At 43.4% G+C, this 23407-nt stretch overlaps 1 protein-coding gene across 1 annotated transcript in view; it reads right to left on the bottom strand.

Moving 5' to 3' along the window:
• The window catches only part of CCDC85C (coiled-coil domain containing 85C), a 110467-nt gene that overhangs the window by 27969 nt on the left and 59091 nt on the right, over window positions 1–23407 (bottom strand). Inside the window, exon 2 of the mRNA XM_041399734.1 lies at window positions 14717–14793. Within this exon, the coding sequence (XP_041255668.1) occupies window positions 14717–14793 (77 nt within the window). The remainder of the gene's footprint in view (window positions 1–14716; window positions 14794–23407) is intronic.

The raw sequence follows: 23407 nt of genomic DNA on the forward strand, positions 1-23407 counted from the left end.
AAGAGAAGGGCAGTTCTCAAGAAAGCCATAATGAGAAATGGATGCTAGTCCTGTATGACCCAATCTGCTGGGAACTGCTGTGTCTCACATGGGGTCAAGTGATACAGAATGAGTTCAGCATATCAGATATCTGGGATTCCCCTGAATTTACAAAGGGAGAAGATGTGGCCTGTATTTCTTTCACATTTCACAACAGAAAGTCAGAGAGAGAGAGGGAGATCTGAAGAAGATAACTCCTTCTGAAGCTGCAAAGTGACTGCTGCAAAACTGAGTTTCCACTATTCCTGGGAGGTATATAATTTCAAAGAAAGGTTAGCAGGTCACAATGGAAGATGATAAGAAGACTCTTAGTTTACTGGCAGTGTCCCAGGCATGTGATGTCTCTTGGTGGTTATCCTGAAAGGATTTCACCTTGGCTGGTTGTGCTCCCAAGTCTCTGCTGTGTGCAACCCCTTCTCCACACACTCTTGTGTGTATGTGGGGACACAGCAACCTCCTGGAGAGCTCCTGGCACTGCTACCCACTCCTTTGGGCTGCCAGCTCAGGAGCTCAGGCACTCTCCCCTGACATCTGTGATGAAGGGGCAGATGTGTGGCCGAGGGAAAAGCAGAATAAAACAGCAGAGCCAAAATGTGAGGTTGTATCTTTGTGCTGGAGACCCCAGGGGTTGCAGATCCCCTCGAAGTCTCTGCTCCACAAGAGGGTGTGTGGCTCAGCAGTTTACAGGCCATGGGTTACTCCACACTGAGACCATCAAGATGCCACACGATCATGGGGCACCAGAAACGTGGAAACAGACCTGAGAAAGAGATATTTGCTGGACATTTGCACCCCAGAAACTTGCTGTCTTACCCCCAGATCTGAATGGGTTGGTCTACATTGGATTCCCCATGTGTTTCATCACATTACAGCTTGTCCTCACAGAAAATCAAAATACTTTGTCCAGCTAAGGAAGGAAGACAACCACACCAAGTCCAGGCAATACCCAGTATCACACTGCTGTTGCTAAAAACACACTAGTTTAAATTGATTTAATTAACTGCCCTATGCTCCTGCCTGGAAAAAAAGTCTGCATTAATTTCAATTTGGTTTAAATTGGTTGAAATTGTGTTGGTAAATACACAGATACAGTCAAAACTCTGCTCTAACAAGTGTTTATAATGGATTAGTTCTATTGCTTTTTTTAAAGCAAATCCCATTTAAGACTGCACTAGCGTGTGACAAAACTATTGTTAGGTTGTTTCGGTGGCTGCTGATTATGAATCTGACCTAATGCATTCAATTTGATGGAAAGATTCCCACTGAGTTCAATGAACATCAAAACAAGCTCTTAATTAAAGAACAGAAAGGAAAAAGAGGGGAAAAAAATAGGACAAGAAAAAGAAAAGACATCTAAGAAATAAAAATGCTGAGCAGAGATCTATCCAGAGCAAGAACAAGGAGCAGAGAGTGGGTTTGCTAGTGCAAAAAGAGTCTTCACCTGCCATTATTTGTAAGACATCCCTGTCAGAGATGGGCAGAGTAAACTTTTTCCTCCCACTGTCTGTCATAAAGCCAGCCTCTTTCATGAGCCCTCCACTCAATGCAATTTTCCTTCTATATTTTCTAGAAGTTATTTGGGAATGTATCTTACTTTATTGCTTGTGGTTTTTTACAACAGGCTACCAATCACAGCTCTGCACTATTTATCTTCGCTGTACTAAAGGCAAATGTGTGTTTTTTCACCATAGAAAGAACACTGCTTTTTCTTCCTTTTTAAAATTAAAATGGTGCAGCGACACATATTCAACAGACCTCCCTAAACATTTGCACATTCCTTGGGCTTTGCTATCAGTGTTAGAGCTAACCAGGGAAAGAAAGTGAATCCCTCATTAAAAAGCAATATGACTAATGATGCATCAGAACGAGTAGCCATTACTCCACTTAAACCTAAATTAAAAATCCTGGTATTTGCATTGTCAATTCACTCACAAAATGAAATCTCTTATTACCTTACCCAATTTTCATTACTGAGATGTAAGTGGATCCCAAATTGCTTTTCTAGTCAGAAAGACATTTTAAAAGTAGAATCCCTGATCATCTCTGTTCATCATCATTGCCGGAGATTATCTCAACTAATGGGCAACATATCTATAATAAATTATCCTTCAGGTAAAATCACTTCACATTTCTGGAGTTTCAAGGAATTTATCAGCAAAATCATTTTCATCCAACTCCGTGGGAGCATGCAGTCTCAACTGAACTTTTATTGGAAATATTTCCTAAGCTGAGGAGCAGAGACAGAAGGAGGGACACAGCAAAGGAGACCAAGTGAGAGCTCAGGAGACTCACACATCAGTCCCCAGCAAACACCAAGAACTGGCTACTGACTACTCCAAGAGTGACTCTTGCTCTCTGTGAATATTTTTCAAACCCTAGTTTCATCCATAGTTCAAAGAGAAAAAAAAAAAAAATTAAAAAAAAAATAATCATGTCCTGACTTCCACAGTGGTACAAAAGTGCAAGCCTCAGTCTAACTCAGCACTTCCCTCCACAGCCTTGCCTCCCTCTCCCACCTGATGAGCACAGGGACAAGCCTGCAGAACCCGTGCCCCACAGTGCCAGTACTGCCACCCCTCCACCGTCATTCTGACACAGTCACTCCCCAACGCTCACAAAAAATGACAAAACATTTATTGATAAATTTTTCAATCAGGCAGGACTTAGGAATGACTCCAGAAGATACCATTGGACCAAAGCCCAAGACCTTGCCAGCCTGTTATGAAACCAATGGACACAGGCATGACCCTCCCAGCTGGGAAGGGAGTTTGGTCTACTCCTACCAGTGAGAAAACAGTAGGGCCAACAAACAAACCAAGTTTTTTAGTAAAAATAGACTGCAAACCCCACTTTTTTTCTGTGTAGAAAACAAGCAATTTGATGGGTGGAAAAGGATATTTTCGAACACAAATAATGTATAATTTTAAATGCTTGAGATAGAAATTAAAGTCTTGGTGCTTACCAAAGACTAAAATGACATTTTAAAAAAAAAAGCCAAAACAAAACAATGAAAAAACAGCAAACACTTGTTCCTATCAAAGCTTTCTATCCTGCTAGCAAAAAGAAGAAATGGTGGCCTCTGACTTTTTGACCCGCTGTGCTGAGAGATTCAATTGAAAAATAACACAAATAACACAAGAAGATGGATGGTGTTTGTGGTATTTTAAGGTCAAAGTACTACAAAGAAACATTTATTTTCCTTTTCGTTTCTGTCCAGTAAAGTCAGATCAGTGCTGTGGCCATGTTGGACCAACTGTGAAGATAAAGTGTTGAAAACTTAGAGACAAGTCAGACAAATTATCTTTTCTGCTACCCTTCAGTGTTACTTCTGCTAGAAGGGAGAAAAAAGAAGACAAATATTTAATTCTGAAATACTTTGATGCAACAAAATAGACTGTTCTTAAATTAAACACAGAAAGACAGAAATTTACTTGACAGAAAATTCTCAGCATTTATGAGAGACTAGCAAAAAAAGATTTCAATTAGAATTATGTTCTGAAGTGACCGTGGAAAATTAAAAAGCAGCACTGTCAGCTCCCAGTAATTCATGAATTAGCATTCAAAACAGGGTCGTTACATAAGTAGCCTTTAATTGAAAACACTTTTTTTTCCTTTCACATAAGTTCTAACAGATGAAGGCTGAAAAGAGATTTTTAAAAGTATTTAATCATAAATGATCAGTTTGACCCTGTGCCCAGTGGAAATATTAAAGCCTTCACAAAAGGTCACAGCTTCCCTTCTCCCCATGGGCTGTGGGGTCATTTGGGAGCAATGTGGGTGCCTAAACACGGGCATCCTGTGCCTGAGCAGCCCTGGAGCCCTGGCAGATGTGATGAAGAGCTGCTAGAGACGAGCATCCTCCTGCTGCAGGCAGGAGCAAGGAGGGACAGGCCTGGAGGCACCTGAGGAACACAGCTCTCTCCACCCCTTTGTAACTCATTTCTAACCTCCTGCACTGTGAAAACTTTCTCTCCTGGTTCACAAGTCATTTTTAAAAACACACAACAAAGCACAAAACTGAAGGTCCTGAGCCCCTTTTTGTTTACCTCTGGGGAGTATAAGGGGATGGCAAAATGTGTCCAGAACACAGAGAATCAAGCATACATGAGTCACTGACAGCAGACTTCCCAAAGGACTGTCATTTCCAAGGGTTTATAATAATCAGCTTCATTTTCCTACAATGCAGACCCACTAAGCTCAAGAGACAGCGGATTACACACCGCACCACTTACATGTATTAATATTAGATCTGCTTTCAACACAACTTTAGAAGAAATTATGTAACAGCATGAAATGCAAATAGATGGAAAGAAAAACTGCAAGGAACTCAATATTGACAAGAGAATATGCCCTTATTGACACCAGCTCAAAAGATTTTCTTTGGACAAATTATTATGCCACACCATCACCCAGCCCTGAGACAGACAAGCAATTTCCATTTTTCAGTGGCTACCTCTTCTTTTACACAGGATTTTCTTCAGCCATCATTTAAACATGAGAGTGAACTTGGACCTCAGCAATAGCACAAGGGCATTACACCCTGACCAAGTAAGCCCATAAGGATCTTGGCTTATGATTTGGGTAATTCTCTATATGGGAAAAAGAAAAAAAAAGTCTATATTAAAAAACAAAATCACTCTTACTTCAGATTTTAGTTTCACCCATAAATCTTGGATGTTAGATGGAAAACTCTGTTGAGACCTTGGCTTTTGATTATATACATTTGTGAAGAGGAAAAAAAAATGCAGAAGGTTTTATTTCAGCCCACTGTGTCAGGCTGCCTTCATCTTTATGGACTCCTGCACTGCCCATTACCTGGATTACTTGTCTGTCACTGCAATATAAATTCTTAACCTACCAGCAACAATACTCTAAACCATAATTGTTCCAGGAATTGAAACTGCCTCAATTTTGACACTCAACAAGCCATTGTTTGCAACTGAGTAATTAAATGGAAGATTTAGCTCAAAACCCTTTTCTGTTATTTCCTGTAGCAATTTAGCTGAAAGTGCACACTTCTCATCACATAGGCAAATGGCATTGATCTGAACTTGGCCAAAACACAGATATTACGAACCAATGTCTTTTGCACATACCGGGCAGAAATAAATTAGTGGCATACTTAATATACTCAGATGATTAAAAAACGGAAATCACCAACCTTAGCAAGTGAAAGAACAAGAGCCCTAAATCAGAGCCCTAAATAACCAGCAGCAGCACTAAAAGGCAGCCCCCCAACTCCAAAAAGCTGCTCATGGATGCATTAGGTCTCTTTGCCTTACTGAAATTTCATGGGAAGCTGTTGCAGTCAGCCAGCTAGAAGGGAACAGAAGAACATTATACATGCAGAAAACGAACAGAAATAAAGTTATTTATGACCTTGAAAAAACCCGTATCTTTACCACAGGTGACCAAAGGTCTTATATGCAGGTGTCAATATTGAGTTACTTGGTAAGTCAATATCATTATTTGAACTTCAACCCCTTTCCCTATATTCATGAATGAAGCCTTGCAGAACCCATGTGCACAAACATTAATACCTTACTATGCAGATTCAGAGCATGGTGATTCCCCCAAACAGTTGGTAAAGCTTGATCACCTTACTCTTCACAGCTACCACACCTCAGCACACCGGCAGAGATCAGTGGCACTATCAGAGCACAACGAGCTGGCCCAAGGCAGCCTCAGGTATCACAGCAGAGCAGTGACATTTTCTGAGCTAAAGCAAAGCAGAAACACATCTCAAATAATACAGAGGAGGTGTTGTGCAAAGCATCTGCCTTGCACAGCTCTCACAGGGGCATCAGGGCAATGGGTCCTGCTTCTTGTGACCTCAGCACCAGGAGTGATTGGCACTGTCAGGCAGCCTTGTGCCCCAGAGAACATCCCCTACCACACAACCTTGCACAAACATTTCCCCCTTATCTCATTAATACATGTTTTAGTGTCTCACGCACCAGGAATCTGAGGGATGGGCAATTTCACTGTGTGAAGCTAGGAAATAATTGAATTAAGGTTCAGTAATTGCAGTTATCACTACAAGACATATTCAAGCAAAAATAAGCTCAGCAAAGCACATATCTGACTTTAAGTATATGTGAAGAGTCCCATTAGCTTCAGCAGCATTTATCAGGCAAGTTGGAAATCACACACATGAGAGTGCAATAAAAAAATCAACGAATTTGATTTTGAAAGAAGTCCGCAAATAAGGGGGAAAAAATTACGGGATGAGATTAAAACTATTTAACATCTTTCATGTCATGCAATAATATGAGCTTTCTGTAACAGGAGAGATTAAATTCCTTTGCACTGGTTCATATCCCTGCTGTACATGCAACACATCTGGGGATCACTTGAACTGGTGACAAAGGCTTTAGAGGATAAGGGTCTGTCAGAACACCTACTCTCCTGCTTCCCTCTTCAGTATTCAGCCAGGAGGTCACAAGCACAGCCTCAGCCAGCTCCATCAGTAAATCCATTTTTAGTAGTTCATGTAGAATTGGAAATGCATTTGGGCATTGTGCCATGGCTGGATCTCAGCCATTCACAAATGTAACTCAGGGATGAGGATCCCCACTTCTGCCTAGGCTCTGACTTCCCCCTCACACCATGATCTGTGTTCACAGAAGCTGGAGGGGCAACCAGATTTCACCTGATTGCATTGGTGACAGCTGGAATTCTCTATTGTTGAGGGAGCTAACAACTTTGGGAAAGGCAGGAGACAGTCAGTAAGAGGCTTAGCAGATTCTACCATGTAAAATCACTCTTGGAAAAAGAGTTTTATTAGCATCTCAGTGGGGTACGGGATATAAAAGCAGTGCAGGTTTCAAACCTCTCCACTCTCTGTAGCAACTGAGGTAGGGAAATTAAGTACAGTGCTAATATTCAAGAATGTCTGTATTCTTGTCCTCTTGTTTTGGATCTGCAGAGAAAGATCAAGCCCATAACTCACAGGAGACTCAGATAATCAGCTCAAACCAAACTGCAGTATATAATTATAATCACACAACTGGCAGGCTTTGGTCAAGAGGATATATGAGCTGGCACGGCTGAGAGATCCAAGTATCCCAGCTTATAACCCAACTAGAAATGCAGTTCAATAGTTAACAAAGCCAAATGGAGCTATAGCCATTGGCATTTGGTGCAGCCCAAGTCTGGTCTGTGGGTTGCAGGCCTCGAGTTTCGGAGTCACAGACTAACAGAGTCCATCATGGCTCATTAGAACCAAAATCAGCATCTTTACTGAGGGTGCCAGCAGAGAAACTACAGAATGCTGCCCCAATTCCTCCAAGGAAGTAGATGTTGATATGGATGCAGTATCCAGCACAGCTCCGGACCATTCTCTGGAGTCACCTTTGATTTTCTCCTGTCAACTGCACTCCTGGCAAGGAGGCTACAGGGAACCACTGCCTCTCCTCCCAAAATCACAGCCACAGCAACGCTGCTGGGCTGCCCTCAAGGCACTCCCCACATCCCATAAAACAAGAGTTGTCAGGAATGAGAAAAATAAAGACCTGAAACCTCTCCTGAAAAGACTCCCCACATCCCATAAAACAACACAGTTGTCAGGAATGAGAAAAATAAAGACCTGAAACCTCTCCTGAAAAACCAGCAGAGGTCCCTTGCAGGATTTAGCTCATGCTGGGCACCCAAGTCCCTCTCCTCTGGACGACCACTCAGATGTTCCGAGCTCTCTGCTGAACCAGGACTCAAGCAGCCAGGGAGAATCAATTATTGCCAATCTCAATTTTTTTTTTGAGATAATCTGAATATCCTTTAAAAGGGATGTTCCAAGCCAGGACTCAAGCAGCCAGGGAGAATCAATTATTGCCAATCTCAATTTTTTTTTTGAGATAATCTGAATATCCTTTAAAAGTCTCTTATAAAGATTTAGATTTGCATTTTTGACTTCATGAAAAACAAAACAAAACTGAAAGTCTTGTCATAAACTTGCAGTTTTGAGTAAAGAGGCTTTTTTGTTCTCAAAGCAATGAATGATTAACATCCTTCCCATTGTTGCCCAAGTAGTTTTCAGATGTCAGGCTCTGAATCTTTCTTGATCTGGGCTTGAATTTGGCATTCTACTCATTGCAAAAATCTGTTTTTAAGCCTCTGCAGTTATTGCCTAGTTTCCCCTCAAGACATTTTTCAGTACTTCTCAGATGGACGGATCACTGAGACTCTGTGTACTTTGAACCTCTCCACATGTATCAAAGACACAAAAAAGCTGCTTCTTCATAGCCTGACACAACTGCAATTAAGAGCTTTTTCCCTGTCCCTGTCCTCATACAGAGATAAAAAGTGGAATTTAGTGAAATTATTACAAAGCTGGTTAAGCACAGGATATGACTAATCCTGTATTTCACAGCTGGAGGTTAAACTGAGCCTCATTAAACCAAATGTTCTTGCTTACCCACAACAGAAACAAATGGGGCATGACAGAGCTTTGCATGTGTGCATCTCTCAGACACACTCAAACACTGAAATTCAGCTCCAGTCCTTCCAAAATTTTAAGTTGCAAGAAATTATATGATGGTCTCAAATTTGTAATACTGAATTAACCCAGTATGTCTCTGTCTATCTGTTAGTCGACTTCTGGATCCAGATCTTTTGAATTATATTTCCTAGGTTCTTAGGGAACTCTATTTACATTCTCATAAATTCCTTGGATACCACAGGTGACAACCCCCAGAACACACAGAACACCACCAAGATTTCATTACAAGTTGCAAAATCTCATTTCTGTCACCGATCATGCATTTTAGAAGTGCACGCACTTCTAAATATTTATTTAGAGAATATTTATTTTGGTAGGTAGCAGCTCAAATCTTACTTCTGTCCAAAGTAAACAGAAGGAACTCCACTGTCTTAGAGGGCTTGAAAGTATTTTGAACTGCTCCTATAAAAGCATACATTTGTTATTTGGGGAGGAAAAACATTTTATTCAATAAGTACATATTGTTATTTACATCTCAAGTCAATTATTGGACAGCAAATTGGTCAGATCAGTCTTGTCATGGTAATTCATAGAAGAAGTAACTGAAATGGAACACACTTAGACATTGATTAGCTTTGCATGCTATGTTGGATTTTTTTTAAGATTCTGCTTCCACAACTAAGGAAGCAACATCTGAGGGATTCTGTTATCATATTTTGTAATTACACATGTAAGCAATGGAGTGCACTCTCAAACCTGTATCAAAGTTTTGGTCTCAAGAGAAGGTCTCTGAAAATCTGTTTCTTCAAGAGCTCTACTCCAAAATGCATGGAGTCTTGTAGGAATTCTCACCATTGACTTGAAAGGAATATTTGGATGTGACCCCAAATATGAATTTCCTTTTTTATTACTTAAAATTAATGTGCAGCTAAAACTGTCTAAAAATGGTAATAGAGTAACTGAGGGCACATCCCCTTCAGTATCCTGAATTTAAATGGAGACCAAGTGCCTGGAAAGCTTTCATGTCTAAGTTGCTCTGTATTACCAAAAAAAACCAAAAATCTGATTTCCCTTGTGAGATTTTAAATTAAAGCAATTATATTTATCCTCCTCATGCACAAACAACAGGTAGACTTTGAGGAAATCAGACAGGTTTGTAACTTTGTTCCTGTCATGGTGAGCGCGTGCGGTGCTCCTGGCACAAACCATGGCCTCAGACAAACCTCCAGAGCCCATTCACAGAGAGGCCCAAATGCTATCAGGCCTTACAGCAACTCTGAGAGCCACAGGCAACTCTGCAAGCAGGAACTGTTCATGGCAGACTTGGCACAGAAGTGGCCGATAATAAAACAACACGGGAAATTGCACTCTGACTCTCCTGAAACCAGACAGCACATTGTGGGCAATTTCTTTTCTCCTCCTTGGGAAGAGATCAAGCTCTCCACTGAATGGCATTTACATCTTTGTTCTTTGCAGGCTCCTTTCAGCCCTGGGGTCCAGATTTTCCCCCTTGTTTTCAGAAAGATATGCTGGAAACTGCCTGCTGAGTGCATGGTTCTGCCAAGATCCCATTTGCCTAAGAATTGTGGCAGCCTGCAGATGCTGTGACCATGGAAGTTCCTTGCCCAAACACCTCAGCTCTGCTTCAATAGCATTGTTACAGGCATGGCCTACTATCATTTTATTAACTCTACAGCTGCAGCCTTTTAATTCAGGAACAGCATGCAGTTTCTTAAAAGTAAGACTAAGAACAGTTTTCAAGAACTTCTAGGGACGCTCTAAAGATCTTCCAAGGAAACTCTAAAGCTCAGGCAGCTAGCAGGCTGAACTGCTGTGAAGTGCTGCTACTGAAGTCTATTTGGCAATTTTAATTAAATACTCATAAATCTCAAGGGTTGTCACTCCCTAGAGAAGAATTTTTTTTTTGTTTCTGCTCTGCACCAGGGGGACTTGAAATTTTCTTTGAAAGAGGCACTAGGACTTCATTGTCAAATGTCCAGTTACTTAGAGCCTCACCTGCCCAATGCACCTGCTTTCTATAAAGCTGGGCTTTTTGAAACAAAGGTGTGTAATGTTCCCTGAGCATCTCTGAATAGCCAAATGCCTCTGGGCATTCCTGCTCTCAAGGGAAAAGGTAGACACAGCTCAGCAGAAACTATAAACCAAAAAGGAGTCCTGACAGGCAGCCCATGGTGCAGAGTGCTTGGTTACAAGGAGAGAGAAAAAGTGATTGAGTCCACACAGCCTATAAATTTCAGTTTTAGCTAAAAGTGCTCAATCCTTGCGTGTGTACAGAATGACCTGAAAATGCAAAATAATCTGAAAGAATGGCCAGAAGTTTGTTACCCTTATTATTCCTAAAATGTATGCATTAGTTATGAAACTACTCAGAACTGGCCTTTGGAGCTCCTAAATGTTGTAAATTCAGGTCTCTCTAACCTTAAGGGGAAAGTGTGTAATTAAAAATTCCTTTTTGTTCAAGGGGCAGCGTCAAGTGACTTAAGGGGTCGACTTTGTGCTTGGACACTTCTAGCTCAGAGGAATGGAAAGCAAATATGGTCTCCTACCTCAGGGATTATATCTTAGTAATATGGAAGGTACCCCACCTAGTCAACCAGACACCACTAATAAATCAGTTCTTCTGGGCATTGCCCACAATGACACAGAGGAATAACAAGACTTCACCCACGTGGTGTTGCACAGACCAAATGCATGCACACAGCAGAGCTCAGTGCAAGTCTTCCCTGGAGAATGTGAGGCTACAGAAGTGATGCCCACGAAGCTCTCTGAAACAAACACCCAACATTTCTGAGCTTTCATTCTTCTTCACACTGCAATTAAAACTTCCATAAACCAGCTACACCTGTGAGAAAGGTTCACACCATCCCCACTGGGCTTTGTGGGGTCTTTGCCACTGTGGCTACATCACAGACACCCACCAGGACTGAGTGTCCTTTTCTGGTAGTGGCATTTGCTACAACCTCTCCCCAGGCAGAATTGCTGCCAGAGACTTTGCCAGCACAGAGATGCCATCCAAGAGCATGACCTTCTAGCTGATATGGCCACGGCAACAAAACATCACAGCACAAACTGTGTCAAAAAAAGTAAAAACTGGAGTTGTTTCTCCTCAGAGAAAGGAAAATGGAGAGAGTGACGAGTACTGATGGGTTAGCATATCATTTTCCAATTGTAAATACAGATCATATCCTTCCATAGAAAGCAAAAGAAGTCAAAGCAACAACAAAATCCCCCACATATATGGCTATCATAGTAACATCCTTATCTCCATTTGCTTTCTTCCCACTGCAATGTGGCTTGTGAGTGGTATTTCTTGATCTCCAAAAGTAAGAAAAGCTCTCTCCATTAACCTGTTCAAATAACAGAAAAACAGAAGTGTGAATCCCAGCATACTGCAGGTGACATGTACAGTGCAGAGCAGCTGCCAGGCATGAACTAGAGAGCTTTTGCCTGTCCCACTGAGGCTTTCTTCTAAAGTGCTTCTAGAGAAAGGATATGTTGGGAAGCAGGAGAAAAAGTGCAAGCTCAGAATCCCCTGCAATCAACATCTTGATTCCAGAAGGGGCTACAAAGACACCACCTCTCAGCATCACTTCACTCCAGAGATGCTGAAGATAAAGCAACAAATCTCACTCAGGATGCACCAGCCAGCAAAAGAGCATTGTGTCACTGGCCACTGGGATATAAATCCAGCCATAAAGCTTGCAAACATCCTTTGCAGCACCGGCATTCTCAGGTTTCTCTGGATGAAGCACTATTTCAGCTCTATGTTTAGCAGTTTGGAAGAAAGCCAGGAAGACTTCCATAACCACCCCTGATTTGTTAATCCTTTAATGCACAGGCACTGTTCCTTTCTTAGGACGTCAGGTTTCATCACTCCTCAGCACGCTGGTGATAGAACTTCTTGACACCAGGCTGCAAATATTATTGCAAAGTCAATACTCCCAGGGAGAAAGCCAAGGCGAGTTTAAATGTGACTTTGGTGTTGACAAGCCAGTTTGGCACTGCAGAGTTCAAACAGCCAGGATCACCTGGCAACTTTCAAAACAGGAGAAAGTTTGCCAGGATCCTTTCTGACTAGAGTCTTATCCCAAGATCCGCATGGTAACAGCTAAACACTTCCCAGTCAGACAAAGCAAGTAAAAACACAGTTAAGTGGATTATGCTTTCTGGGAAAGTGCTGGGAACTATATGTACATATGCAAGTGAGCCCGTGTCTATACAGATTTTCCTAATCTCTCTCATTAAAAGAGAAAAAAATGCAGATCTGGGTGTGTAGCATGACAGACTGGAGGTGATGCAGCTCAGAATTCCCAGGGAGTTCAGCCAGCCCGTGGTAGCTTCAACAGTCCTGTTGCCCTAAGAACAGCTGAGTCCCTGCTTATAATAAAAAAAAAAAAAAAGTTATTTCCTGAATGTAATCTAAAAGAAGCTGGATCCTGGTCTTTTTGGAGGGCCATTGAGACATCACACAGCACATCACAGCCAGGCTGGCATCACTGCCTGCTGCCACTGGGAACATGACAGGCCTTCTCCAGAACAGAGAGCTATTTTAAGGTAATTTCCTTCCCTCCTGGATTCAAGTATTTGTAATAACACAGCCCAAAAGGTGATGACACCTGAGGACAGTGGAGGAAAAGGCATAGCCTTTACACCCAGGGCAGCATGTAGGTGAAGGGTTGATGCATGAGCCTGAAGCAGCCCTGCACAACCCAAAATTAACTGGGTTTCATCCTCCCAATGCAATAAGCCCCTGCAGCTAGGCAGACCCTGTTCATTTTCACCATTAATTACCAACTTCTTCTTGACCTCCTAAGGCAGATCTGACAGAGTAATGTGCTTGGCTGTGGCAGGACAAAGCTAGGCCAAGGGCACACTGAGCCCATCCCTGAATCCATGCACATCCTATCTGCCTATCAATAGCTCCAATTAAAGCCACCAGACACCAGCTCAGTCACAGTTTGGGAGAAAGACAGGGGGACTTAAAATCAAATTAACAATCAATTAATACAGGAAGCAACTACAAAGCTGGTGAGTTGAGCACCCTTTGGGGTTTAACCCTTTGGTGCCCTATGAATTTTTTGAATGGCTAGTAATGCCAATGAGTATGCTGGGAGAAAGGAGTAATCTTTTAAAAAGCTGAGTCAGGTCAAAATGTGTATTTCAAAAACAAATAACATTTGGCAAAATTATGTTATTAAAATTTTAATACACATAGAGCTCTTTATTATTTTTGTTTATTTTAAATGAGAATGTTTTTAAAATGTGACCCTGGAACAATCTATTCTCTGATTTGGTGAAACGCAAAGAACACCACAACATAAACTGGCAAAAAGGCATTTAAAAAAATATTACAAGGGCTTTTTTATTTCCAATCCTTATAATTGGAAAGAATCTGGAACAAAATGACTGAAACATGGTGCTTGAAGTAAGAAGCAAAGTATAGAAAAAAACCTTTTAAAATGCCAGGAAGGTAGAACATAAAAACAGTGAAAGGATGCAAAGAAAAGGTAAAAAAAGGGTAACTTTTCCAATGGTTTAAATAGACAGTGCCTTATTAAATGCAGCAGAGCTGCCCCTGTTTACACCAACTGCTGTGTTTTACAGGGGATCCAGAGGACATACCAACCAGAATGGCTGTTTTCTTCTCACTGCTTGACATTGCTGTATAAAGACAGGTAAGCAGCATGAGTGATCAAAAGCACAGTGGCACGTGGAGTACACTTTGAAAGGGAGATGCAAGCAAAAAGTGCCCCTCTACAGAGTCTGCTCAGATTTAAGTAAGATCTCAAATAAAACCTGGGAGCCTGCACCACACACAACTATTCCCAAGGCTATCCTTTGACAACAGTCTCCTCTTTCAACAAGATAAAAGTCAATGTAAATGGGCAAGGAAGACAAAATCCTACAGCAAGGACACAGACAGAGCTGGACTCTCACAGCATCCCCAACACAGAGGTGGGCCAAGGAGCTCTGCAGGGTGGCATTAATCATCTCTGAAACACACACAGACACTAACAAAGGATTCACTTTTTTCCCTATTTTTTTTTTTTTTTAACAAAAGGAGACCAAATTCTACCTGTGTGGGTTAATATGAATTGTGTTCTTCCTGCACAGGATGTTTACCAAAAGCCAGTGCGCACTGACATGGGCAGTCAGACACAACCACATGGAAACAGGAGAACTGTGCCATATTAGTATCTATTAGGCAATAAAACCTACCTGGGAAAGAAGCTTGTTGTCATCCTCCAGCAGCTTCACTTTTGTTTCAAGTTGCCTGATATAGTTGGAAGACGAATCTTTAGGAAAAGAGAAAAAAAACAAACACATTTAAGTTTCTTGTGGTACAGGCAAGTAGTATGTCAGAAGCAACATGTTTCCCACTCTGTAGAAGGCAAGTTTGGGAAGGACTTGATGAATAAAACCCTATGTGTGTAGGGTGATGAGGGACTCCATCAAAGGTTTTTCATTAAAAAGCTGAGATTCAGCAACAGCAATATCTTCTGTGGATCTGCATCAATGCCAGTTTGAGGGGTGGGTGATACAGAAAGAAAGTGAAGCTGAAACACTGTGTTTTGTATTTTCATAAAAGTAATTTTCTAGTTTCAAAAGCTATTCTCATTCATCTAGACTGCACCAAAATACTCCACAACAGAACAAGATGTTTCCTTTTAGGTTTGAATAAACAACCCCTCCAGACACGTGCCTTTTTCTTTCAAAAACAACTGAGAAACTCACAAAACCAAGCTGTTGGCACAGCTCTAAGAGGAGGTCAGTGCCACAACTCCCAGTGCTGTAAAAGGGTTGAGAAGCGTATTCAGCAAGGCCACAGAGCTGCAGCATGCACACAGCCTGACACACACAACAAGTGCCTCCCCAGGACATCTGTTTTTTCTAGTAGAAGCACGTGACGCTAACCAGAAAAACACCAGGACAATAAAACACGGAATACCCTCACATAAAATGGTAATATTCAACCTGAAGGAATGCAATGGCCAGTTTACCACTGCAGCAAGACAGCACCACCAGACAGGGTGGCCTGGCATAGAAGATAAGTCACTGGAGAGCTCTGTGGGTGGCTGACTGCTCTCTAAAGCATCTGGCTTTGTTTTGAACCATGCTTAGAAGAAACACGTTTGAAAATTTCACATGGAAGAAAATAAAGGACACTGGGAAAACCTTTTCTCCATTCTCATTACAGCTTGATGAGTTCCTCCCATACATTTGTATCTTTGCAAAATTTCTCCTCCACTTGTAATTCAAGTAGCAGAGGCCATTAGCTGTTACAGCAGGAGGAAAAGTTTTGAAACATAAGTATATTAAAAACTCCAAACATTTTCCACTCTTCTAAAGGGGCTCTGAAAAGTGCAAAATTATAACTTCCCTCATCTCATTTATTACAGTATGACTGCAGAAGCCACTGTTCCACCCCAGGACTTCCTGATGAGCGTGAATCGGAAAGGAGCCAGGCATCGACACAAGGGCCCCAGTGCCTGTGGGTGCGTGCTGCAGTGGCCAGCACCTTTTGGGATCACCCCCCCATGGAGAGCAGGCACCTCTGGCTGCAGCTCTGGCACACGAACACTCACCCACGCACACGGGTGGGGTCTGGGCTGGCTCTGTGCTCCTCTCTGCCTTTGCCTGGGGCTGCCAAACGCACTCCGCACGGAGCCTGAATGCTCCTCCTGGCCACTCAGCAGAAGGACTAGCAGGGGAGCTACAGCTAATCATTGAGACTGCTTTGGCCACTCAAGGGAAAAACTGGAATATGCTCAAAACAGTGCTACCACAGACCAGTGCCAAACCACACAAAGGAACAGCGGGATGGATCTGAGTCAAGTGCCCATCTAAAGCTCACTCTTGGAGGAAAAATGCTCTGTTTTTTGACTGGATTATGCTTAGTTCAAACCCAGGAAATCCAAACAAGTCCTCATGAGGAAGGTTAAGAAGACACTGTAGGGAGCTATGTAAGTTCAGTGAACAGCTAAAGTGGTGACAAGGTTCACAGCAACATTGGCTTGAGCTGCAGGGAGCACAAACTCAGCCCAACAACCACCCTAACATGGGGGAGTCTCCAGGTCAGAGGAGAAGACAACAAACCAGGTTATAGAATCAATCTAGAGCATTTTCCCTGCAAAGGCCTCATGCACCACAGCATTACCCAAGCCTGTCTAAGGGTGGTGAGCAGAGTGCTGCAATAGATTGGTGCTGAATGCAGCAAGATTTCAGGATGAGCTTGAAGAACCTGCTGAATTAGTAATGAACCTGTCCTCCAGCAAGGTGCAAGGGGAGTTTGAGATTGTTAAAGCCAGGAGAACCATGGATTCTTTGGTCTGACCTCCTCTGTGCCCCAGGCCATCACACTTTGTTAACTTACCCCTAAATTCAGTACAATAATATCCATTTGGCTAAACAGCTCCAAAACCAGTCTCCATGTCTGTCTGAAGACAACCAGAGACTATTGGCTGTGTGCTGAATACAACAGCTTCCACCAGCAGATCTGGTCAGATAAGGTGTCCTTCCCACCTGCATTCCAGCTCCATCAGTACCCTCATTGTGCCAGCAGCCACAAGGAATTTAGGTTAAGTGGATGAATGGTGATGCAGAAGCTGTCATCTCCAGGTCCTGAATGCTACCAGGACTGACTGACTGGTTGATGAAAAGAATAGAGCATGACTGCCAAAGAAAAGGAAACAGAGAATTATTTCCTCTCTGTGGTTTCATACCCCTTACCAAGAAAAAGGATATTCCTTGAGAAGGCAGGCCCTGCATCCTCAGGGGCCAATGTACACAACCAGCTCTGAAAGCCTAATCTGAGAACTGCTAGAATTCTTCAGACACCACTGTTCAACCGCAAACCATGTTTGATGTCTGAGCTCAGCCAGAAAACACACTATGGCAACATAAAATATACACAGGAAAAAGAAAAAATTTAACAAACCAAACAAGGCATTTTGTCAGCAGAAGATGCTCCATCTCAGGCAAAGGCTGTGAAACAGTGCCCAGAACCATCCCAGTCCTTGCTATGCCCCTCAGAGATTAATCACCTCCATCTTCTGGACCCGCCTGTGTTGAGGCAGGTGCCAGATAAATCATCTGCATCTCGATCTCAGTTTTTAAAAAGCTCATAACTCTCACAGCAGCAGGCAGTAACACTGCCAGGCTACGCAGTGAAACTCCAGGCTAGGTCTCACCCATGTTATATCAAGAAACACATTCCCAACATTTTTCTGACTCTGACCTCTCTCTTATCAGTGAGTTTCCATCCTCTCCTGCCTCCCCCAGAGCCAGGAGACAAGGACAGCCTCACTGACCCACCCAGGAGAGGCAGCAGGGCTGGATCACTGACTGATCAGACCCTCACATCCCTTTTCATTAGAAATCAAACAAATGGTCCTCACAGCTGTGTCAAAGCCTGCTGCCAGCTGTGAGCAGTGCTCCACCTTCACCAGCCCAAAAGCACTCTCCTCAGCAGCTGGAGCAGCTCCCACAGGTACTGCTCAGGTACTGGGGGCAGTGTACCCCAGCACACCCACACCTCATGGCACTGACTTTGAGTCCACTCACACCTGGTAGTGCCCTGCTGTGACCAGACCAGTATGGTGGTCAAGGACACACGGTGGAGGAGAAACTTTCTGGCACTCAGTGCTGCCCAGGATGCCATCAGCGCCAACACCCTCCTCTAGTTACCCCTTGGGGCCACGAGAACCAGCTGCACGAGCAGTGGGTGCCTCAGTGGGCTAGATGGTACCAGAGGGAATGAAATTTCCCATCAAAACATTTCACATCCCACTCAGCACCCTCCCTGTGGCAGCCATCACACAGCTGAGGAAGCTGGGGAGAGGCAGAACGTGCCCTGCCAGGCTGCTACCCACGAGAGCAAAACGGGGGAAAACTGTAATCCCCATCAGCCATCTCTCACTTGAACAACGTAAATTCTACAAGCTAAATTGTTCACACAACTGTGAAACCTGAAGTCCTGTTTCTTTGCAAAGCCTTGGAAAAACTAATTGGATGTAGAGCTCTCCACATTATCTCCAAGAGAGGCAGAGGAGCTGTGCTCCAGCTCAGGAAGGCACATTACTGTTATTATCCACCCTCCTCAAGATTTACTGTTCTAAAAAACATACTCCATCTGGAATGGGATGTAATTCAGCTTGGATGTAATCTAGCTGGGTAACTTTTCTCCACATAGATAAACCACTTAATACTCATTACAGCTAAATGGAGGCAAGACAAATCAGTCTACCTTGTTTTAAGTCAATGGTCTCTCAGAGAGCAGGGAACTGCCTGGCTCCTCAAGCTTTGTAAAAACATAGATTAGAAACTGTTTTAACAAACAAAACAATCTTGCAGCCTGCAGAGCACAGAACAGTGTAATTTCAAGACACTTGTAGCCTTTCTGATTCTCATCTGAGATTTCAGAGGAATCTGGCAGAGGGGTAAATATGATAAATTACACATTTATTTTGACAGCAGCAAAATAAATGGTTTTATTTCCTTGTATGCCACTTCTCCAACCACAAGAATACAGAGTAGATGTTTGTGTTGTAGCTGTGAGGTTGGGATTGAGACACTTTTATTTAAGACCTTCTCATAATGAGGTGCTAGCAGCTAAATGAATATAAGAAAAAAGCTACCCTTACTTAGAGCAGTTCACACCAGAAAAGGTTAATGAGATGAAAAAATTGTCAAGAGCCCTTTCTTGAGACTCATCCCCAGCAGGACAGTCCTTACATCCAGCCTGGGCAATACCAAACAAAACGACAAGAGCGGACTTGAGCCAATAGAAGCTCTTTACTCCTCTTCCACAGCACCCCACTGAGGTTTGATTTGTCTTTTTGATCTGCCTTTTTGCTACAAAGCAAAGGTTTTGCTACAAAGCACAGGTTACATGGTGTCCAGCTGGAGTGCTGGCTGGCAGGTCAGGCCACGGTGCCCCACTGCAGCTCAAAGTGCCCCACACACCCAGGAGCGAGGCTGGACACCTACTGCTTCACTGCATTTTCCCCACAGGAGCTGCTTTAACTAAGCTTGATTTGTGACAGCAAAGCACAGCTATGTTTTGTCCATGTCCTGCAAACAAGGCTCTTCCTATCCTCATAAAAAGCAGCATTCCTAAAGGGATTCTCCCAAAGCACGGGGGAAAGGCACATGAAGGAATGATGCTCTGCCAGATTTGCACCTCGCAGCCAGCTGCCTTCTTTGCATGACAGAATGCTGACATTTTCTCTTCCCCTCCTTCCATCAAAGATCATCTCATAAGAAGGCCTTCACCTGCGCTCAATAAAACACTTTGCTGTTTGTTGGCAGTTTCATTATCACATCTCTGCTCTTCCCCACTGTATTTCATATTCGTATTGCTCCACTGGTCTTGCTTCTTGACATACACAAGCAGGCTGAAAAATGGCCAGTGGTTAGATCTTGTAAAGAAGTTGATTTATTAAAGCAACAGCACTCTTTCAGAGCAGCTGGAAAGCAGATGAAACTCACATATCTTGAATATTGTCATAAAAGGAAACTATTGGGAGAGATGGACAAATGCACCACCCTTGCTTTTCCTAGGCAGCTCCCATCTTTCTGCTCCTACCAGAAAACCCCAATCCCAATTGGAAATTCCTGTTTCAATGTCCAGTTCAAATGTCCAATTTCCTGACTGGCATGCAAGGCAAGTTTTCACAACAGGCTTAAGTCAGTGGATGGCTCAAAAGTGAGCAGGACCACCACAAAGCCAGTGCTGAGTTACTTTGGTTTCACAGGTGCTGCCCTCTGCTATGGCACCACCAGGGCTTTCAGGCAATGCTCATTGGTTTGCCTTGGTGCAGAATCTCAGAATAACCTGTGTGGGAAGGGACCTTTAACAGTCACCTAGCACAGCCCCTGCAGCAAGCAGGGACATCTTCAAGTAGATCAGGCTGCTCAGAGCTTCATCCACTGTCCTTGAATATTTCCAGGGATGGGGTATCTACCACCTCCTGGACAGCCTGTGACAGTGTTTCACCACTCACATTGCAAAAACTTCTTTCCTTATATCTAAGCTAAGCCTGACCTCTGTCAGTTCAAAGCCACTAATCCATCTCCCATCAATACATACCCCCTGTAAAAGCCCCTCTCCAGCTCTCTCATAGACCCCTTTAGGTACTGAAAAGCTGCTCTAAGGTCTCCTTGAAGCCTTCTCTTTTCCAGGCTGAACAACCCCAACTCTCTCAGCTTCTCCTCAGAGGAGAGGTGTTCCAGCCCCCCAGTCATCTTCACATGTTCATGATTATCATGTCCAAAATATCACACTCTGCTAACCCCAAATCCCATGCTTTTCCAGCAGCATCTCAGTCACAATTTGGGGTCTCCCTTGAGATGTGGGGTAAGAGAATATACAACAAAAAGGTCTATGGTAAATAGAAGCTCCCAGTGTTTTGTACCTCCGCAAGATATTCAGCAAGCAAGCCATACCAACCTGCTCTACCACTTGTCCCACCACCTCATTCACCATGGCCTGTGTAGGGAGAAGTTTCCTCTGCACTGACTGGCAGTATTAAAGAGGTGGCAGGAATGCACTCACAGAAAGAGAACTAAGGCCAAAACTTAAATATTTTCATAGCTGAGGTGCAGCACATCTACTGAACAGACACTGCCTTAGACTACACTAAATAAATAAAAGGCCCATCTGTAGCATCCAAAGCCACCCACAATAACATCTGTCTGAATAAGACTGGTAGGATCAGGCCTCATTTGAAGGTGCAGGTGATAGCTCAGGCATAGCTTAGGTATTCAAACACTAGTCAAAAAAACAGAGAAGTGTGCAGCCAGTCCAATCACAAATAAAGAAATATAGTCTCAGAATAACACACATTTTTAACTCTAACAAGACTGGCTGTGCACAGGAAACATGGCTGTGCTGCAGCTCTGACAGGATGGAACATATGCTACTGCAGCTATTTAATTAACATTTTATAGCAAGCCTCTAACTACGAGCTCTGAAGGTTTTCAAGACTGTATGTTCCTGACTCAGTTTTGGTTCATTAGATCTCTCAGGGTGCTTAGCAGCCTCAAGCTGGTCTGTAAAAGTCTGGTAAGGTCTCCGCTGACTCTGGTTGTTACAGCTCACTCTTGTGACTTCCAGCCATGACATAATTTCTGCACACAGCAAAATATCTGCCCACAACGACTGTCAACAGTTCAGGAGCTCCTGAAATCAGAATTTCCCTAGGAGGTGGCTGGTAGGGAAGGAGGAGTGTGTGTGTGCCCATGTGCTGCAGCACGGTGGCCACCAGTTTCCCCTTCCCTGCTTGGGTGATGTGTACATGACAATCTATAGAGTCCCTCTATCACAGCATAAACCAGCAGGCACCATTGGAGAACATCTGCATCTGAGGATGTCTAACCCTCACAACCATGAAACCTGCCCAACAGGAACGTGGTAAAACGCCACCCAGTCCTGTCATCTGAAACCACACCTTCCCCCTCCTGAGGGGACAACCAGTAGCTGCTCTTGTGCTCTGGGAGTGGGCAGGGACCACAATGCTGCTGTGGCTCTCCAGGGCTCTCCACAGCCCTCCCCCGTGAGCCTGCATGCAGAGGACAGAACCTTCACCAGGCTTCTCAGACGTGCTGCCTGCGTGACAGACTGCCTCAGATCTGCTACTAGTCACTGCTGGCCAGCCAGGTTTCCTGGGGAGACCTTTCCTGCTATTCCCCCAGAAATTCTGAAGGTAAACAGCCAAGGAAAAATAAGGTGTTTGCTTTACAAGTTGTGTTTAATGCCTGACTGTGGGCATGACCCCGAGAAAAATCAGTGTGAGTTTCTGATGGTTCAGCCTCAGACTAAGCTTTCAGTCAAGAGTGACTAGACTGTAATTAGATGAAATAAGCAAACACAGTGATAGAAATATTAATTTCCAAGACACGCACAGCCAGACAGTCTTGACTGGTGTACATGTACCAGAGAAAAGCTGATTTGCATCCCCTGCAGTGCTCTTGCTCCCTGCACATGGAATCCTGCCCTGTCTGAGAAAGCGGGTGCTCTCCAGATCAATTCCAGGTGCTGCAATACCTGCAACACCCATCACAATCCAATGGCACCAGGCAAAATTCAGGGTTTCCTTGGCCTCTTTCAGAAGCCATTTGCTGTGCAACCACTAGACGTACTCAATGATTTCAGCCTGAATGCAGAAAGGACAATTCTAAAGAAAGTACAACAATGTTCAGATTTCAGGTGGATCAGAGTGATCCTGTCTTCCAGACACTGTGGGGAAAGAATTTCTACATCAGAGCTTATTAGATGATATGAAGGGAGACAAAAGAAGATACAGAAGTTGGAGGAATGACAGGGGAGGATCAGACAGACTAATGGAGATGATGCTGCACTCATGAAAACTTCCAAGAGAGGAAAATATGAGTAACACCAATAAACTGGAGGCTCTTTGAGGGCCTCATGCCTTAGTTAACATAGCTTCATTCAAAAAGCTTTGCTTCCCATATCAGAGCTGCACTGTAGCAGTGCAGGATCTTCTGATGCCACCAATCCCAGCAGAGTAAAGCCATAGCCCACTGACCAGTGCCAAAGAAGTGACTTAGGAGATCATCATAATCTTCCTTATCCTGTACCTCTCTGCTATTGCCACAGATGGACAAGGGCTGATCTACCACAGTATGGCCTGAGCAGGACCTTCCAAGAGAATCTAATTTTAGAAACAGAGAGACAAATCCTCTGCTTTTGATAGACCCATGGATTGTTTCTCCTTGGTACAACAAATTCCTGATCCACATGAAGGAATGGCCAGACTTGGTTCAAAGTTTGGGTTCTAGCAACCAGCTGGGTTGCACTCTCCTGTGGGGGAAAACAGAGGTGAACAGAAAGTTTTGTCACCAGTGCTTGTTAGGGGAGCGAAGCTGCAAGTCACTCACTGCTAATGG

The sequence above is a fragment of the Onychostruthus taczanowskii genome, unplaced genomic scaffold (assembly GCF_017590055.1).
Source record: "Onychostruthus taczanowskii isolate IOZ18803 unplaced genomic scaffold, ASM1759005v1 scaffold1, whole genome shotgun sequence".
Lineage (NCBI taxonomy): Eukaryota > Metazoa > Chordata > Aves > Passeriformes > Passeridae > Onychostruthus > Onychostruthus taczanowskii.